This window comes from Eriocheir sinensis, chromosome 19 (assembly GCF_024679095.1).
Source record: "Eriocheir sinensis breed Jianghai 21 chromosome 19, ASM2467909v1, whole genome shotgun sequence".
Classification (NCBI taxonomy): domain Eukaryota; kingdom Metazoa; phylum Arthropoda; class Malacostraca; order Decapoda; family Varunidae; genus Eriocheir; species Eriocheir sinensis.
Genome location: NC_066527.1, coordinates 20,846,319 through 20,866,227, shown reverse-complemented (window position 1 = coordinate 20,866,227; position 19,909 = coordinate 20,846,319). Strand labels below are relative to the sequence as shown.

The window sequence follows — 19,909 nt, the reverse complement described above, 5'->3', positions numbered from 1 at the left end:
CTATTTATTTATTTATTTATTTATTTATTTATTTATTTTATTTTTGACATCAGAGGACATGGCTCAAGGGCAATAAAAAGAGTTCACAAAAAAGCCCGTCACTCGCCGCTCCCATAAAAGATAAAGATAAAGATATATATATAAGGGAATTGAGTTTGTATCTATTTTGTTTATGGTAATTGCCTCACGCGCCTTTTTTTTTCCTCGGCAGGTGAATGGTGCGATGGTAGGGGGCATCTACGAGGTGGTGCGGTTGGTGGGTGGCCTCGAGGGCAGCCACTTCACCACCGCCACCACCTCCACCACACCTCGCTCCATCACCTCCGCCCTCGCCACAAGGTAGAGTATGATGTGTCTTGTCGGATGATGTATGTGTCGCACCTTGGATCAGCCTGGCCGTTTTTTTTTTTTTTTTTTTTTTATGATTTATTTTATTTGTCATTATATTACTGTACTGCACTTTTGACATTACTTTTTTTTTTCTTTTTTTCTTTATTCTGTTATTATTCCTATAGATGCAATATTTCTTTTATTTTTTTATTTATTTATTATTATTATTAGATTTACTTTATTTTCATCATTATTGTACTTCACTTTGGATTGATTATGTTTTTTTTCTATTTTACTCTGTCATTATTCCTATAGACGCAATATTTCTTTCATTTTTATTAATTCATTTCTGTCTCCTATTTGGATTTATGTATTTTGTTTTTCATTTTCATTTTCTGATTTTATGTGTTTTTTTCTCTGTTTTATTTGGTTATTCATACATACTACTTGTCTTTATTACTCCTGAGGCCATATTTCTCTCTTTATTCATTTACTTGTGTCCGCTAACTCTATCCCCATCCCTGCTTAACCCATCCGCTGTGATTGGCACGGATTTGTCCTTCACTGGTAGCCTGGTAACATACACTCCCAGGTCTGCCTCTGCCTCTGTGGTGGATAGTGGAGTGTTTCCCATGTGGTATTGGTGTGTTGGATATCCCTTCACTGGTAGCCTGGTAACATACACTCCCAGGTCTGCCTCTGCCTCTGTGGTGAATAGTGGAGCGTTTCCCATGTGGTATTGGTGTGTTGGATATCCCTTCACTGGTAGCCTGGTAACATACACTCCCAGGTCTGCCTCTGCCTCTGTGGTGGATAGTGGAGTGTTTCCCATGTGGTATTGGTATGCTGGATATCCCTTCACTGGTAGCCTGGTAACATACACTCCCAGGTCTGCCTCTGCCTCTGTGGTGGATAGTGGAGCGTTTCCCATGTGGTATTGGTGTGCTGGATATCCCCTCCCAAGGTGCATGACTTTACATTTCTCTCCATTGAATTGTAGCAGCCACTTTTTGTTCCACTCCTGTAGCTTGGTGATGTCCTCCTGTAGGAAATCCGCAGTCAAGGGGTTAAGCTTATCTCATCCACACACCAGACAAGGATACTGAACACCCAGGAAGACTAAAGACCAGTACAGACAAGGGGAAAGAACACACACAAATGAAAACAAGTGGAGGCAGACCCACAAAGCAGCCACTTTTTGTTCCATTCCTGTAGCTCGGTGACATCCTCTAATAGGAAATCCGCGGTCAAGGTGTTAATGCTCCGTCTCTCTGTCTCTCCCTTACAGTGGTGGGGACATCATCTTATACAGCTTCCGTGACGGGGTTTCCACCACCCAGCGGATACCCTGGGTCACCGGGGAGAGCCGCCGACCAGCCGCCCTCGCCTTCAGCCCTACTGCGGAGTGGCTGCTTGTGGCCAGTGAGTGTGGGGGTGATGGGGGGCTGCAGGGGATGTATGGGGTGATGCAGGGGATGTGTGGGGTGATGCAGGGGATGTGTGGGGTGATGCAGGGGATGTATGGGGTGATGCAGGGGATGTATGGGGTGCTGCAGGGGATGTATGGGGTGCTGCAGGGGATGTATGGGGTGCTGCAGGGGATGTATGGGGTGCTGCAGGGGATGTATGGGGTGCTGTAGGGGATGTATGGGGTGCTGCAGGGGATGTGTGGGGGTATTGTGAAGGGGACCATGTAGAATTTTTTTATTTATTTATTTATTTATTTTATTTATTTATTTATTTTTTACAAAGGACACAGCTCAAGGACAACAAAAAGAGTACAAAAAAAGCCCGCTACTCGCCGCTCCATGTCGGAAATAAACACAACATTTCATTCACATCGTCCATTTTGGAGATGTGTGTAAGAGCTCGAAAACATGTTCTGACGAGTTGATCACGGCACAGAATGGACGTAGTAAGGAAGGGATGTGGAAAGTGTGGTAAAGATGTGATAATGATGAGGGGCCTTTCTCTTCATCCCCTTTTCTCTTTCCTGTCATTCTCATTCAGTCCCTTCTGGCCACTCTTCTAAAATTTTCTCCGGGGCTTCGTGGTGCAGTGGTTAGCACACTCGGCTCACAACTGAGAGAGCTCGGGTTCGATTCCCGGTGGAGTGGAAAAATTTGGGTGGTTTTTCTGATACCCTCACCCCTGTCCACCCAGCAGTGAATGGGTACCAGGTATTAATTGGGGGTTGTGTCCCGTCTCCTGGGATCTGTTCTCTTCTCCTATAATTCTTTCCCCTTCTGTCTCTCTCCGGCATATGACCACAGATGTTGCGCCGACTAAACGAAACTTTCCAACTTTCTAAAATTTTCTTGATAGCAACGATTACCAGACTTTTTTTTCATTATTTTTTTCCCCTTCCTTTACTGTAAAAAAAAATACTAATGATAAATAAATACACAGGTGAGGATGGCACTCTGTTCGTGGTGCCAGTCGAGGGCCACCTTGACCCGAGTGCCACCCGGGACCAGCGCTTCAAGACCGATGACGTGCTGGTGCTGCCCCCAAACGGTAGCCGAGCGCGACCTTCCTCCCTCGTATGGTGAGTCTTGGGCTGGGTTCTGGCGTGTGTGTGTGTGGGTGTGGGTGTTGGGGGGGGGGGGGGTTGCTGTAATGTACTTCCCTGGGTCTTGCTTTCTTCTCCTTTTCTTCTTTTTTCTTCTTGCGGGCTTTTTTTTATTATTATTATTATTGCCTCCCTTTTTTTTATGCCCTTGAACTGACTCCTTTGCCGTAATGTGCTTCCCTGGGTCTTGTTTTCTTCTTCTTCTCCTTGTCTTCTTCTTTTTCCTCTCTCGTTATTTTCTTCTTGTCGGGCTATTTATTTATTTATTTATTATTATTATTATTTTTTTTTTTTTGACTCCTTTGCTGTAAAAAAAAATTAATTCTCTTCCCCTATTCTTTTCCTTGTTTTCCTTCTTCTCTTCCCCTGTTCTTTTCCTAGTTTTCCTTCTTTCCTGTCATTCCCTTTTATCCATTTTCTTTCATCCCTTCTCTTCGTTATTTTCCATTTCCATCCTTTCTCTCTTCATCATCCACCCTTCTTATCATCCCTTCTCATTCCCTTTTCTCCTCCTTGTCTTCCTTCTTTCCTGTTTGTCCTCTTTTTTTCCTCATTATCTTCTATCTTTCCTGTTTTTCCTCTTTTTTTCATCTTCTATCTTTCCTGTTTGTCCTCTTTTTTTCCTCATTATCTTCTATCTTTCCTGTTTTTCCTCTTTTTTTCATCTTCTATCTTTCCTGTTTTTCCTCTTTTTTTCATCTTCTATCTTTCCTGTTTTCCTCTTTTTTTCATCTTCTATCTTTCCTGTTTTCCTCTTTTTTTCTTCATTATCTTCTATCTTTCCTGTTTTTCCTCTTTTTTTCATCTTCTATCTTTCCTGTTTTTCCTCTTTTTTTCCTCATTATCTTCTATCTTTCCTGTTTTTCCTCTTTTTTCCATCTTCTATCTTTCCTATTTTCCTCTTTTTCATCTTCTATCTTTCCTGTTTGTCCTCTTTTTTTCCTCATCATCTTCTATCTTTCCTGTTTTTCCTCTTTTTTTCATCTTCTATCTTTCCTGTTTTCCTCTTTTTTTCCTCATTATCTTCCATCTTTCTCGTCATTCATTTTTCCCTTTCCTTTTAATTCCACTCACACGTCATCATCCACCCTCGTCATCATTCCCTCATCCGCAGGTGGCAAACGCTGGTGGGTGACGCCTCGCTGGCCATCATTGGTACGGAACTCGGTGAACTGTCCTTCATCGAGCTGAGCAGTGGCAAAGAGGTTGGCGGCACATACATCACTGTCCCCGTCAGGCAGCTCCACCTCTGCCGCGATAGCTCCCACGACACTGTGTACCTGCTGGTGAGTGTATGCGTCTCTGTGTGTATGTGTGGTGGGTGTGTATGTCTGTTGATCTAGTTTTCAGTATGTGTGTGTGTGTGTGTGTGTTTGGTGGGTGTGTATGTCTGTTGATCTAGTTTTAAGTATGTGTGTGTGTGTGTGTGTTTTCTATGTTGTGTGTGTGCGTGGTTAGGTTAGGTTAGGTTAGGTGTGTGTGTGTGTGTGTGGTTAGGTTAGGTTAGGTTAGGTGTGTGTGTGGTTTGGGTTAGGTTAAGCTAGGTTAAGTTAGGTTAGGTTAGGCTAGGTTAGGTTAAGGTTAGGTTAGGTGTGTGTGTGTGTGTGTGTGTTTTCCTACCATGTTTTGTGTGTGTATATTTCTCTCTCTTCCTTTTTCTTCTTCTCTCACTCCTAAATAAATATATAAGAAAAACATAAACAAACCTATACAATAACACCCACAACCCTCCCATCCCTCCTACAGATCACAGGCACCGAGGACAGACAATGGCGCCTCGTCCTCGAACAGCGCACCAACCAGTACCTCTTCCCCCTGGAGCACATCACCCCAGAGTGGCCGGACGACGACAGCGGACACGGCTCCATACACCACCGCACCGGGCCGCCCCCTCGCTCCCGTCTCCTGGGCCTCAAGCAGCTGTCGGTGGAGAAGCTGCAGATGCTGAGACAAAGGCTGGCCGAGGCGAAGACCGGGTCACGCCGAAAACCATTGACGGAGAATAAAGGTGAGGGAGTGTGAAGAGGGATTGGGTTGTGTGTCTGTGAGTGAGTGTGTGTGTGGAAGAGAGGGAAGAAGAGGGAGTGTGACGAGGGATAGGTCTGTGTGTGTGTGTGTGGAAGGAAGGGAGGGATGGTGAAGGAGTGAGGAAGGATAGTTCTGTGTGTGTTTGTGTGTGTGTGTGTGTGTGTGTGTGGAAGGGAGGGAGTGTGAGGAGAGATAGTTCTGTGTGTGTTTGTGTGTGTGTGTGTGTGTGTGTGTGTGTGGGAGAGGGAGAGAGAGAGAGAGACGAATGAAAAGTGGAAGAGGAAGAGAAAAAAAAAGATAGGAAAATGCAAGAAAACAAAAGAATAGAAATACAGAAAGTCGGAGAAGAAAGAGGGAGAGGGAAAGATGAATGGAAAAGACAAGGAGGAGAAAGAGAACAAAAGAAAGGAAAACAAGAAACTAGGACAATAAAAAGTAAAAGTGAAAGAATTAAAAAATGAAGAGTAAGTCAGTAGAGAGAGAGAGAGAGAGAGAGAGAGAGAGAGAGATTATATGATTTGTATTTACGAGTGTCCTCTGAAGGTATTCCTGAAAGGGGTGACTACAGCAGAAGAATCCCTTAGTTTTCCTTAATCCTTGCACTCCCTCTCTGCACATTCAATCCCTTGCCTACACATTCAGTCCCTTGCCTACTAACACATTCAATCCCTCTACCACCAACACATTCAATCCCTCACCCACCACACTCCCTCTCTGCACATTCAATCCCTTGCCTACACATTCAGTCCCTTGCCTACTAACACATTCAATCCCTCTACCACCAACACATTCAATCCCTCACCTACCACACTCCCTCTCCGCACATTCAATCCCTCTACCACCAACACATTCAATCCCACACCCACCACACTCCCTCTCTGCACATTCAATCCCTTGCCTACACAAACAGTCCCTTGCCTAATAACACATTCAATACCTCAACAACCAACACATTCAATCCCTCTCCACACATTCAATCCCTCTACCACCAACACATTCAATCCCTCACCCACCACACTCCCTCTCTGCACATTCAATCCCTCTACCACCAACACATTCAATCCCTCACCCACCACACTCCCTCTCTGCACATTCAATCCCTTCCCTACACATTCAGTCCCTTGCCTACTAACACATTCAATCCCTCTACCACTGACACATTCAATCCCTCACCCACCACACTCCCTCTCTGCACATTCAATCCCTCTACCACCAACACATTCAATCCCACACCCACTACACTCCCTCTCTGCACATTCAATCCCTTCCCTACACATTCAGTCCCTTGCCTACTAACACATTCAATCCCTCAACCACCAACACATTCAATCCCTCACCCACCACATTCCCTCTCCGCACATTCAATCCCTCTACCACCAACACATTCAATCCCACACCCACCACACTCCCTCTCTGCACATTCAATCCCTCTACCACCAACACATTCAATCCCACACCCACTACACTCCCTCTCTGCACATTCAATCCCTTGCCTTCACATTCAGTCCCTTACCTATTAACACATTCAATCCCTCTACCACCAACACATTCAATCCCTCACCCACTACACTCGCTCTCTGCACATTCAATCCCTTGCCTACTAACACATTCAATCCCTCTACCACCAACACATTCAATCCCTCACCCACTACACTCCCTCTCTTCACATTCAATCCCTCACCCACCACACTCCCTCTCCACACATTCAATCCCTCTACCACCAACACATTCAATCCCTCACCCACCACACTCCCTCTCCACACATTCAATCCCTCTACCACCAACACATTCAATCCCACACCCACTACACTCCCTCTCCACACATTCAATCCCTCTACCACCAACACATTCAATCCCTCACCCACCACACTTTCCTTGATTCCTGCACTCCCTCCACACGCTCAATCCCTCACCCGCCAACGCTCCCTAACACTCATCCGCTCTGTCGCTCCACTTCACTGTTCCTCTGCCCTTGATACCATGCTCCTCAGGTATCCCACATATGCTCTCTATTCTCAGTCATTTCAAAAGTATTCTCAAAGTCATGTATCAAGACGACTCTCCTCCCGAAATTGACGTCTCTTTTGTCCGCTCATAACTTTTGTCTCTCTAGGAACAGCGATAACCGGGCTTTTTTTTTATTATATACCTTATTTTTGTTGCCCTTGAGCTGTTTCTTTAGTTGTAAAAAATAAAATAAATAAATAAATCATCCCTGTATACCGGAACCCTCTCATCGTCATCATCATCCTGCCCCTCATACGCAATGCTGGAGATGTAGATAAAAAAAAAAAAAAGAGAGAGTATAGAGATGCAGTTTATGTCAATGTAGTGTTTTATTTTGGGGGTCGGTTTTTGGTTGCTGGCTTTTTTTATTATTTTCTGGTGGACTTTTTTTTCTTTTTCTTTTTTTTCATTATTATTTTTTTTATTGGTCTTTTTTTTCAGGCTTTTTCAATTTTTTTCATATCACTGAGCTTTTTTTTTTTCTTAGTGGGCTTTTTTTTTTTTTTTTTTTTTGCCGTAAATGAAAAAAACATTGAACGTTCTCTCCCTCTTGCAGGAGTAGACACTTGCGACATAGACGAGCTTGCCACCCCCACCTCCTCCGCCACCACCACCACCACCACCTGCACCCCCACTGCTACCACCACCACCACCACCTCCACCAGCACCCCAGAGCCAACCATGACCACTTCCACCACTTCCATTGCCTCAGCGGGGGACGGGGAGCCTGCGTCGCTGCCCCCGGTGGCCACCCGCCCGGAGAGGCTGTGCAAGTTCATCCATGACATCGTGGCGACTCCGCAGTTCGCCAAGGAGAGACACTTGTTGGCGGGACACTGCAGATTCAACAGCACTCTCATGGTAGGGGCTGTAGAGGCTGTAGCAGGCTGTTGTAGTGGGTGTTTGGGTAGTGGTGGTCATAGTGGTATGGTAGTTTTGGTTTTAGAAGTGAAAGACGGAGGACATTTTAAACCACACCTTATTTCAGTGTCTTCATTGCCTCATAAACATAGTAGTAGTAGTAGTAGTGGTTGCAGAAGTAGTAGTAGTAGTAGTAGTGTAGTGCAGCGACTAGCCTGATGAGCGAGCCGTCCATGACTCCCTCTGCGAGTGGGGTACCTCTTTGGCCAACTGGTTAAGGAGTGGCTCTCCCGTCTCGCTGGTCGTGGGTTCGATCCCCGGCGCCGGCAAAACCTTTCCTTGTCTAGATTAATTTCTCGTGTATTTCGTTACACGCAGAGGTCATGTGGGAATGTAGTAAAGAGAAAATTTTAGCATTTCAGTAGTATTAGTAGTAGCAAAAGTAGGAATAACAATAATGATAATAATAAGACTAGATTAAGTAGTATACAGGTGCAGTGAAATCAATGGTAAGTCATATGTAGTCTTTAGGTAAATAATATATTCTAACCTAACCTGACCTGACCTTTAGAAGAATTGATGGGAAGTTACGTGTAGCTAGTCCTTAGGCTAATACTACACCATCACTTGACCTGACCTTTAGAGAAATTTATAGGAAGTTATGTGTAATTCTTAGGTCATTAGCATAACCTAACCTGACCTGACCTTTAGAAGAATTGATGGGAAGTTACATGTAGCTAGCCCTTAGGTTAATACTACACCATCACTTGACCTGACCTTTAGAGAAATTTATAGGAAGTTATGTATAATTCTTAGGTCATTAGCATAACCTAACCTGACCTGACCTTTAGAAGAATTGATGGGAAGTTACATGTAGCTAGTCCTTAGGCTAATACTACACCATCACTTGACCTGACCTTTAGAGAAATTTATAGGAAGTTATGTGTAATTCTTAGATCATTAGTGTATCCTAACCTAACTTGACCTGACCTGACCTTCCCTCTCTTCCGCAGGTGTACAGCACGGACCTGGAGCAGACGCCGCTTTACGTGTTCAAGGTCATCCCGGACGTGGACAAGGTGGTGTTGCAGGACGAGGTCATCTTCCTCACCGACACACAGGTCACACGTCGGGTCACCCTCATCTCCACCTTCTTCTCCTCCTCCTCCAAGATTGACGGGACCATAGTGAGTGATGATGGGGGGGGGGTATGGTGGTGGTGGTGATAGTGATGGTGTTATGAGGGTGATGGTGATGGGATAATGGTGATGTTGGCAGTATGTATGGTGGTGGTGGTAGTGATGGTGTGCGATGATGAGGGTGGTGGTGGTGGTGGTATAATGGTAGAGGAAATGGTTAAATGATTTCTAGCAATGATGGTGATGTTGGTAGTATGTATGGTGAGGGTGGTAGTGATGGTGGTGTGTGATGGCGATGGTGGTGGTAGAAATGATCACAGGGGTTGCAGTAGTTAGTGTGAATGGTAGTATTGTGTGTGGTCATGATAGTGAGTGTTTAATAATGGTGATGACAGTAGTGATAATGAGCATTTTATAGAATATTAGAATAGTGAATAACCCAGACATTCACCAACACACACTATGGAAAAATAACATAAATCTTCACCAAACTCACACTTCTCCAGGACAGCAAAGTCACACTCATTTCATATAGTTTAATAAAAGTAGAAACACACATTTACCAACACATACTAGTAGATTAAAGAAAAGGAAGAAGTATTTAATCACAAGACACACTCAGAAACACTCACCAAACCCACACTTCCCCAGGACAGCAAAGTCACACCATAGAGTTTAATAAAAGTAGAAACACATTTACCAACACATACTAGTAAATTAAAGAAAAGGAAGAAGTATTTAATCACAAGACACACTCAGAAACACTCACCAAACCCACACTTCCCCAGGACAGCAAAGTCACACCATAGAGTTTAATAAAAGTAAAAACACACATTTACCAACACATACTAGTAAATTAAAGAAAAGGAAGAAGTATTTAATCACAAGACACACTCAGAAACACTCACCAAACCCACACTTCCCCAGGACAGCAAAGTCACACCACAGAGTTTAATAAAAGTAGAAACACACATTTACCAACACATACTAGTAGATTAAAGAAAAGGAAGAAGTATTTAATCACAAGACACACTCAGAAACACTCACCAAATCCACACTTCTCCAGGACAGCAAAGTCACACCCATTTCACAGAGTTTAATAAAAGTAAAAACACACATTTACCAACACATACTAGTAAATTAAAGAAAAGGAAGAAGTATTTAATCACAAGACACACTCAGAAACACTCACCAAACCCACACTTCCCCAGGACAGCAAAGTCACACCATAGAGTTTAATAAAAGTAAAAACACACATTTACCAACACATACTAGTAAATTAAAGAAAAGGAAGAAGTATTTAATCACAAGACACACTCAGAAACACTCACCAAACCCACACTTCCCCAGGACAGCAAGGTCAACCCCGTCATACAAGAAATCGAGCTTCCCGAGGACGAGAACATCCTATCCCTGCACTCTAGCCCTCCGCTGGTCGGCCCCGAGGAGGAGGGAGGGGGGTCAGGCCAGCGCTCCCCCATCGGCAGACCAGGACATGAGAGGGAGGAGGAGGACGAGGAGGAGGAGGAGGATGTGGAGCTGCCCTCACACACTTGGCCTCACGGGTGCCTAATCGTGACCTCCAAGGCTCTCTATGTGTGCCAACCAAGGTGAGGTGATGATGGTGAAAGGTATAGTGGTGAGGGGGGTTTAAGGGTGAGGGTGGTGATGGGAGTCAGTATTCTAAAGGTAATGGTGATGATGATAGTGAATGTTGTAGTTTATTTATTGTCTTTTCAGTGAGAACACAAATTTTTCCTTCATTACCCCAAAGCATTTATTTTTGTTTATTTCTGTTCCTCTTGTAAACTGAGTATGTAGACTTTATTTAACTTTTTAATGAGATCTAAACTTATTCCTATTCCTTCACTGTAAAATGAGTATGTAGACTTTATTTAACTTATCTTTTCAATGAGATCTAAACTCATTCCTATTCCTTCACTGTAAAATGAGTATGTAGACTTTATTTAACTTATCTTTTCAATGAGATCTAAACTCATTCCTATTCCTTCACTCCTTCACCCCCTCCTGCAGGATGAGCGTGGAGTCCCTCTTCATGAACCTAGTGCTCAAGGTGGGCGACATCGACAGTGCCAACAAGCTGGGCGTCATCTTCTCCCTCGACCCCAAACTCTTCGAACTGGCGGCGGACGTCAAGCTCAAGTCACGGAACTTCAGCGCCGCCATTGCTCTCTACAAACACTCTAGGGTGGGTGACGGAGGCCCGGGGGGGGTGGATGGGTGTATAGAAAATGTAATGATAGATAGAGGTAGACTTTCTCCACTACTACTTCTGCCACCACCTGCTGCTGCTCTCCTGCTGCTCATCCATATGTTACCTGCTTCACTTTCTTCACACTTGTCTTCCTTCTCTTCTCTCCCTTCATGATCACCTTCCTGACATCCTCTCACCTGTGCCTCTCCCCCCCTCCCCCACAGTGTCCCCATGTCAAGTGCTCCATCAAGTTCGCGGCGCAGGGCCTGGTGACGGAGTTCCTCACCTACATGGGCACCCTGACCAGCGGGGTGAGTGGGCCAGACCTCGGGGTGGAGGAGCGGCGGAACCTTGCCAACCTGGCCGTCATCTGCCACCTGCACCACCTGTGTCTGCCGGGCGCCCACAAGCCGCCGCCGCAGCAGCAGGCGCTGAGGAACCTGCTGGTGTTCCTGCGTGACAACCAGTACTACGACGAGGTGATGGCGCTGAGCCTGGCCGCCGTGTCCTGGCGCTGGGAGACCCTCCAGTACCTGGCCGCCTCCCGGGGGCTCTACCTGGAGAAGCTACGCCTCCTGCTGTCCTCCCAGTCCTCGCCGGTGCTGGACATGCTGAGCCCTGAGCACCTAACGGTGCCGGGGCGGGGCGAGGGGCTCTTGGCAGTGGCCAGGGAGAGGGAGGCCGGCTACCTGCACTGCGTGTCAGACCCTGAGCTGCGGCAGGTGCTGCTGCTGCGGCCGTCCCTCGCACGGACACACATCGCCCTGGTGCTGAGCCTGCTGGGCGCTGTGGAGCTGGCGGTGCTGCGGCGCCTGGCCGACCTGTACAACCCCACACAGCCAGCCATCAGGCCCTTCCTGCAGGCCACCAATGGCAGGAAGCAGGCCTTCCCACCCCTCTCTTCTGTGGTGCAGGGCTCCTGCCTGCTGCCCTGCGGCGCCGAGGAGCTGGTCACCCTGGAGGCCTTCATCGAGGTGTTCCTGGCCGTCATCATCCAGCTCAACCTGCGCCGTGGGTGGCACTACAGCCCCGACCTGCTCTCCTACAAGCTGGACCCACCCAAGGAGGTGAGCCTCAACACACCACCAACCCTTGCCCTGCACACCACACCACTCACCCATGGCTTACTTAGTAACACACACCACTCATGTATCACTGGCCCTTATACTCACTGGGCCATCGCATGAGTTCCCTAGCATCACAAGGCCTTAATTATAGAAAAAAAATAGTGGTGTGTGTGTGTTAACAATGTCACTACCCACCAAACAACTGTCTCACACCCCTCCACCCCCCTCACAGACAGTGCCGGTGCCGGTGGACAAAGTGTGCCGGCAGGTGCTAAGCTGTGGGTACGGACACACGGCCATCATCATCGGTGGCGCCCTCTACACGTGGGGACTCTCGGACTATGGGGTGCTGGGACACGGCCCACGCTCCACCACCAACCCTAAGCTGTTTGCCGGCCTGGGGATCACACTGCCCGAGGACCAGGAGGTGGGTAGGGGGAGGTAGGAATGGGTGCAGGGGGATGTGTGGATGAATGGATTAGGTGGGTGAGACAGGGGTGGATGGATGGGTGGGGCAGAGGTGGAAGGGCCTGTGTGGGTTAATCAGGAGGTGGGTGAATGGGTTAGGGAGGGGTGCAGGGAGATGTGTGGATGAGTGGATAAGGTGGGTAGGTGGGTGAGACGGGTGGAAGAGGTGGATGGATGGGTGGGGCAGAGGTGGAAGGGCCTGTGTGGGTTAATCAGGAGGTGGGTGAATGGGTCAGGGAGGGGTGGAAGGGGCTGTGTGGATGGATGGATTAGGTGGTTAGGTGGGTGAAACAAGGGTGGAAGGGGCTAAGTAGGTAAATGGAGGTGGATGGATGGGTGGGGCAGAGGTGGAAGGGGCTGTGTGGATGGATGGATTAGGTGGGTAGGTGGGTGAGACAGGGGTGGAAGAGGCTAAGTAGGTAAATGAAGGTGGATGGATGGGTGGGGCAGAGGTGGAAGGGCTGTGTGGGTGGATAGGTGGATCAGGAAGTGGGTGGATGGGTAGGGAAAGGAAATAAGGGAAGGAAAACAATATGAGATAAAAATGAAAAATATATCAAAAGTAGAATAAATATCAGAGAAAGAAAACGGGAAAAAAATAAGGTGGACCGCATCATCTCGACTCAACTCATCCGTTCCCTTACAGCCCATCCTGGCGGGGCCGCTGGTGGGGGGCCCCGTGCTGGCGCCTCTGATGAATGGGCGTGTGATGCCCTCGGTGGTGGGGGACGGCTCAGAGCCCAGACTGGTGTCGTACCTCAGCCAGACCCAGGTGCTGAGCGTAGCGTGCGGCAAGAACCACATGCTGGCCATCACTGACAATGGGGTGAGTGTGGGAGAGAGAGGACAGACAGACAGACAGACACACAGACATATAGGGTTGTATTATCAGACACATTCTCCACCCAAGAACACATATTTGACAAGGCTTTCGTAGGAGTGGTGGGCATTTCCATGAGTAGTTTTATGGCCCTGGTGGTAGTGTGACCCTTCTTCTGTACAATGAACCCAAGAAACACACATTTGACAAGGCTTTCGTAGGAGTGGTGGGCATATCCAGGAGTAGTTTTATGACCCTGGTGGTAGTGTGACCCTTCTTCTGTACAATGAACCCAAGAAACACACATTTGACAAGGCTTTCGTAGGAGTGGTGGGCATTTCCAGGAGTAGTTTTATGACCTGGTGGTAGTGTGACCCTTCTTCTGTACAATGAACCCAAGAAACACACATTTGACAAGGCTTTCGTAGGAGTGGTGGGCATATCCAGGAGTAGTTTTATGACCCTGGTGGTAGTGTGACCCTTCTTCTGTACAATGAACCCAAGAAACACACATTTGACAAGGCTTTCGTAGGAGTGGTGGGCATTTCCAGGAGTAGTTTTATGACCCTGGTGGTAGTGTGACCCTTCTGTACAATGAACCCAAGAAACACACATTTGACAAGGCTTTCGTGGGAGTGGTGGGCATATCCAGGAGTAGTTTTATGACCCTGGTGGTAGTGTGACCCTTCCTCTGTACCATGAACCCAAGAAACACACATTTGACAAGGCTTTCGTGGGAGTGGTGGGCATTTCCAGGAGTAGTTTTATGACCCTGGTGGTAGTGTGACCCTTCTTCTGTACAATGAACCCAAGAAACACACATTTGACAAGGCTTTCGTAGGAGTGGTGGGCATATCCAGGAGTAGTTTTATGACCCTGGTGGTAGTGTGACCCTTCTTCTGTACAATGAACCCAAGAAACACACATTTGACAAGGCTTTCGTAGGAGTGGTGGGCATATCCAGGAGTAGCTTTATGACCCTGGTGGTAGTGTGACCCTTCTTCTGTACAATGAACCCAAGAAACACACATTTGACAAGGCTTTCGTAGGAGTGGTGGGCATTTCCAGGAGTAGTTTTATGACCCTGGTGGTAGTGTAACCCTTCTTCTGTACAATGAACCCAAGAAACACACATTTGACAAGGCTTTCGTGGGAGTGGTGGGCATTTCCAGGAGTAGTTTTATGACCCTGGTTGTAGTGTGACCCTTCTTCTGTACAATGAACCCAAGAAACACACATTTGACAAGGCTTTCGTGGGAGTGGTGGGCATATCCAGGAGTAGTTTTATGACCCTGGTGGTAGTGTGACCCTTCTGTACAATGAACCCAAGAAACACATATTTGACAAGGCTTTCGTAGGAGTGGTGGGCATTTCCAGGAGTAGTTTTATGACCCTGGTGGTAGTGTGACCCTTCTTCTGTACAATGAACCCAAGAAACACACATTTGACAAGGCTTTCGTAGGAGTGGTGGGCATATCCAGGAGTAGCTTTATGACCCTGGTGGTAGTGTGACCCTTCTTCTATACAATGAACCCAAGAAACACACATTTGACAAGGCTTTCGTAGGAGTGGTGGGCATATCCAGGAGTAGTTTTATGACCCTGGTGGTAGTGTGACCCTTCTTCTGTACAATGAACCCAAGAAACACACATTTGACAAGGCTTTAGTAGGAGTGGTGGGCATATCCAGGAGTAGTTTTATGACCCTGGTGGTAGTGTGACCCTTCTTCTGTACAATGAACCCAAGAAACACACATTTGACAAGGCTTTCGTAGGAGTGGTGGGCATATCCAGGAGTAGTTTTATGACCCTGGTGGTAGTGTGACCCTTCTTCTGTACAATGAACCCAAGAAACACACATTTGACAAGGCTTTCGTAGGAGTGGTGGGCATATCCAGGAGTAGTTTTATGACCCTGGTGGTAGTGTGACCCATCTTCTGTACCATGAACCCAAGAAACACACATTTGACAAGGCTTTCGTAGGAGTGGTGGGCATTTCCAGGAGTAGTTTTATGACCCTGGTGGTAGTGTGACCCTTCTTCTGTACAATGAACCCAAGAAACACATTTGACAAGGCTTTCGTAGGAGTGGTGGGCATATCCAGGAGTAGTTTAATGACCCTGGTGGTAGTGTGACCCTTCTTCTGTACAATGAACCCAAGAAACACACATTTGACAAGGCTTTCGTGGGAGTGGTGGGCATTTCCAGGAGTAGTTTTATGACCCTGGTGGTAGTTTGACCCTTCCTCTGTACCATGAACCCAAGAAACACACATTTGACAAGGCTTTCGTAGGAGTGGTGGGCATATCCAGGAGTAGTTTTATGACCCTGGTGGTAGTGTGACCCTTCTTCTGTACAATGAACCCAAGAAACACACATTTGACAAGGCTTTCGTAGGAGTGGTGGGCATTTCCAGGAGTAGTTTTATGACCCTGGTGGTAGTGTGACCCTTCCTCTGTACCATGAACCCAAGAAACACACATTTGACAAGGCTTTCGTAGGAGTGGTGGGCATATCCAGGAGTAGTTTTATGACCCTGGTGGTAGTGTGACCCTTCTTCTGTACAATGAACCCAAGAAACACACATTTGACAAGGCTTTCGTAGGAGTGGTGGGCATATCCAGGAGTAGTTTTATGACCCTGGTGGTAGTGTGACCCTTCTTCTGTACAATGAACCCAAGAAACACACATTTGACAAGGCTTCAGAGGAGTGGTGGGCATATCCAGGAGTAGTTTTATGACCCTGGTGGTAGTGTGACCCTTCTTCTGTACAATGAACCCAAGAAACACACATTTGACAAGGCTTTCGTAGGAGTGGTGGGCATATCCAGGAGTAGTTTTATGGCCCTGGTGGTAGTGTGACCCTTCTTCTGTACAATGAACCCAAGAAACACACATTTGACAAGGCTTTCGTAGGAGTGGTGGGCATATCCAGGAGTAGTTTTATGACCCTGGTGGTAGTGTGACCCTTCTGTACAGTGAACCCAAGAAACGCACATTTGACAAGGCTTTCGTAGGAGTGGTGGGCATATCCAGGAGTAGTTTTATGACCCTGGTGGTAGTGTGACCCTTCTGTACAGTGAACCCAAGAAACACACATTTGACAAGGCTTTCGTGGGAGTGGTGGGCATTTCCAGGAGTAGTTTTATGACCCTGGTGGTAGTGTGACCCTTCTTCTGTACAATGAACCCAAGAAACACACATTTGACAAGGCTTCCGTAGGAGTTGTGGGCATATCCAGGAGTAGTTTTATGACCCTGGTGGTAGTTTGACCCTTCGTCTGTACCGTAAACCTGAAGAAACTCTCATAAGAACCCGACTTACCCCCTCTTTGACCTTTAGAAATAACTCATGTAAGAAGTGAATGTCTTATAATACCAACTAGTCAACCAGCTCTTGATTAACACGAGGGTCACGTTTATGGAGAGTCGTGTTATTTAAAATTGCGTTATTTTAACATAATTTCCCCATAAGAAACAATAGTAATAAGGGGTTGCGTTCCTGGACACTGGGAAAGTCTGCCTATTTTGGGGGATTTTGTTACTCAAACCTTAAAAAAAACATACATTAGTAGGTCATGAAAACAACAAAAACACATTAAATCGAAAATATTGCGTTAGTTAATCCAATCTCCTTAACCCGGTAGCAGCGACGGGCCAAATTTGTGGCTTCACCGTGTAGCAGCGACGGGCCAAATTTGTGGCTTCACCGTGTAGCAGCGACGGGCCAAATTTGTGGCTTCACAGTGTAGCAGCGACAGGCCAAATTTGTGGCTTCACCGTGTAGCAGCGACGGGCCAAATTTGTGGCTTCACCGTGTAGCAGCGACGGGCCAAATTTGTGGCTTCACCGTGTAGCAGCGACAGGCCAAATTTGTGCCATGGTATAAACCCCCCCAAATAGATGATACATAATCTGATCACAAATGCTTTGATATATATTATGAAATGGTTTGTGTGAGGGGTGATTTTTTCTCATTTTTCTCGCTTGGGGGGACCGTTAAGAAACATGATCCCCGCTGCTACCGGGTTAAATATAAATTCGTGTTAAATCAAAAACGTGTTGTTTAAACTCGTGTTAATCAAGAGATGACCGTACTGCAGAGGGAACACAGGGAAAAGTTGTGGGTCATTGCAGTTTTCAAGATACTTATAACACTAAACCCTTGATTGTCTTTTAGAAGCAGAGTTTAGTGGGCTGTCTATTTCTTATACAGGCTTCTATAGTGAGTGAAAGTGAGGTTTGCAGAGACATTGACGTAAAGTAAGAAGGATAGAAAAGAAAATGTGACAAAAACATTGGGTCATATTCTTCCACAGTGCAGCACCCAAGCTCGTACATTTGACAAGGCTTTCATAGGAGTTCTGGGCATTTCCGTGGGTAGTTTTATGACCCTTCTTCTGTACCATGAACCTAAAAAAACACACTCATTAGAACACGACTGAGCTCCTATATAGTTGATGCAAAGAGGCGGAGTGTGTGAAGCATTACTCTTTCCAGTGGTAGTTTTATGACCCTGGTGGTGTTCTGAGCCTTCTTCTGTACCATGAACCTAAAAAACACACTCATTAGAACACAACTGAGCTCCTATATAGTTGATGCAAAGAGGCAGAGTGTGTGAAGCATTACTCTTTCCAGGGGTAGTTTTATGACCCTGGTGGTGTTCTGAGCCTTCTTCTGTACCATGAACCTAAAAAACACACTCATTAGAACACGACTGAGCTCCTATATAGTTGATGCAAAGAGGCAGAGTGTGTGAAGCATTACTCTTTCCAGTGGTAGTTTTATGACCCTTGGTGGTAGTGTGACCCTTCTTCTGTACCATGAACCTAAAAAACACACTCATTAGAACACAACTGAGCTCCTATATAGTTGATGCAAAGAGGCGGAGTGTATCAAGCATTACTCTTTCCAGTGGTAGTTTTATGACCCTTGGTGGTAGTGTGACCCTTCTTCTGTACCATGAACCTAAAAAACACACTCATTAGAACACAACTGAGCTCCTATATAGTTGATGCAAAGAGGCGGAGTGTGTGAAGCATTACTCTTTCCAGTGGTAGTTTTATGACCCTGGTGGTGTTCTGAGCCTTCTTCTGTACCATGAACCTAAAAAACACACTCATTGGAACACGACTGAGCTCCTATATAGTTGATGCAAAGAGGCAGAGTGTATCAAGCATTACTCTTTCCAGGGGTAGTTTTATGACCCTGGTGGTGTTCTGAGCCTTCTTCTGTACCATGAACCTAAAAAAACACACTCATTGGAACACAACTGAGCTATATAGTTGATGCAAAGAGGCAGAGTGTATCAAGCATTACTCTTTCCAGGGGTAGTTTTATGACCCTGGTGGTGTTCTGACCCTTCTTCTGTACCATGAACCTAAAAAAACACACTCATTGGAACACAACTGAGCTATATAGTTGATGCAAAGAGGCAGAGTGTATCAAGCATTACTCTTTCCAGTGGTAGTTTTATGACCCTTGGTGGTAGTGTGACCCTTCTTCTGTACCATGAACCTAAAAAACACACTCATTAGAACACGACTGAGCTCCTTTATAGTTGATGCAAGAGGCGGAGTGTGTGAAGCATTACTCTTTCCAGGGGTAGTTTTATGACCCTGGTGGTGTTCTGAGCCTTCTTCTGTACCATGAACCTAAAAAACACACTCATTAGAACACAACTGAGCTCCTATATAGTTGATGCAAAGAGGCAGAGTGTATCAAGCATTACTCTTTCCAGTGGTAGCTTTATGACCCTGGTGGTGTTCTGAGCCTTCTTCTGTACCATGAACCTAAAAAAACACACTCATTGGAACACAACTGAGCTCCTATATAGTTGATGCAAAGAGGCAGAGTGTATCAAGCATTACTCTTTCCAGTGGTAGTTTTATGACCCTGGTGGTGTTCTGAGCCTTCTTCTGTACCATGAACCTAAAAGACACACTCATTAGAACACAACTGAGCTCCTTTTTGGCCTCTGAAAATAGTGGATGTGGGAGGCAGAGGCACCTGAGAATATCCACCATAACATTTCACCATCCATCACTTTGCTTGTGTTCCTCCTGCAGATCTACGGGTGGGGCAACAACAGGTACGGGCAGGTGGGTACGGGATGCACGGGCAGGTGTCCTCGGCCCACCCTGCTGACGGCGCTGGAGGGGAAGGGCATCATCAGCGTCGCCTGCGGACAGTTCCACTCCCTGGCGGTCAGCGAGGATGGAACGTGAGTGTGGGCGATGTTCCTTTAGGGTCTGACGTATGGGGCCGTATTGGAGTTGCTGTTATAAGGGTATGACTTTGGGGTGGATTCTGTTCCCATAGTGTCTGATATTTTGGGGCAATTCAACTTTTTTTACTTTCCATATCAACACCTTTTCCATTTTTATTAACAGCTTTTTACTTGT

The 19,909-nt window shown here is 46.3% G+C and overlaps 1 protein-coding gene across 6 annotated transcripts in view; it reads left to right on the top strand.

The window, feature by feature from the left end:
- Positions 1 to 19,909, top strand: part of LOC127000924 (uncharacterized) — a 42,569-nt gene that overhangs the window by 7,263 nt on the left and 15,397 nt on the right. For all 6 annotated transcript variants that reach the window (XM_050865073.1, XM_050865076.1, XM_050865072.1 and 3 more), the window contains exons 2-14: positions 212 to 339; positions 1,619 to 1,752; positions 2,740 to 2,878; positions 4,017 to 4,188; positions 4,649 to 4,910; positions 7,494 to 7,798; positions 8,812 to 8,985; positions 10,288 to 10,547; positions 10,972 to 11,146; positions 11,377 to 12,219; positions 12,452 to 12,646; positions 13,334 to 13,513; positions 19,574 to 19,728. In XM_050865073.1, the coding sequence (XP_050721030.1) occupies positions 224 to 339; positions 1,619 to 1,752; positions 2,740 to 2,878; positions 4,017 to 4,188; positions 4,649 to 4,910; positions 7,494 to 7,798; positions 8,812 to 8,985; positions 10,288 to 10,547; positions 10,972 to 11,146; positions 11,377 to 12,219; positions 12,452 to 12,646; positions 13,334 to 13,513; positions 19,574 to 19,728 (3,110 nt within the window). In that variant the 5' untranslated portion in view covers positions 212 to 223. The remainder of the gene's footprint in view (positions 1 to 211; positions 340 to 1,618; positions 1,753 to 2,739; positions 2,879 to 4,016; positions 4,189 to 4,648; positions 4,911 to 7,493; positions 7,799 to 8,811; positions 8,986 to 10,287; positions 10,548 to 10,971; positions 11,147 to 11,376; positions 12,220 to 12,451; positions 12,647 to 13,333; positions 13,514 to 19,573; positions 19,729 to 19,909) is intronic.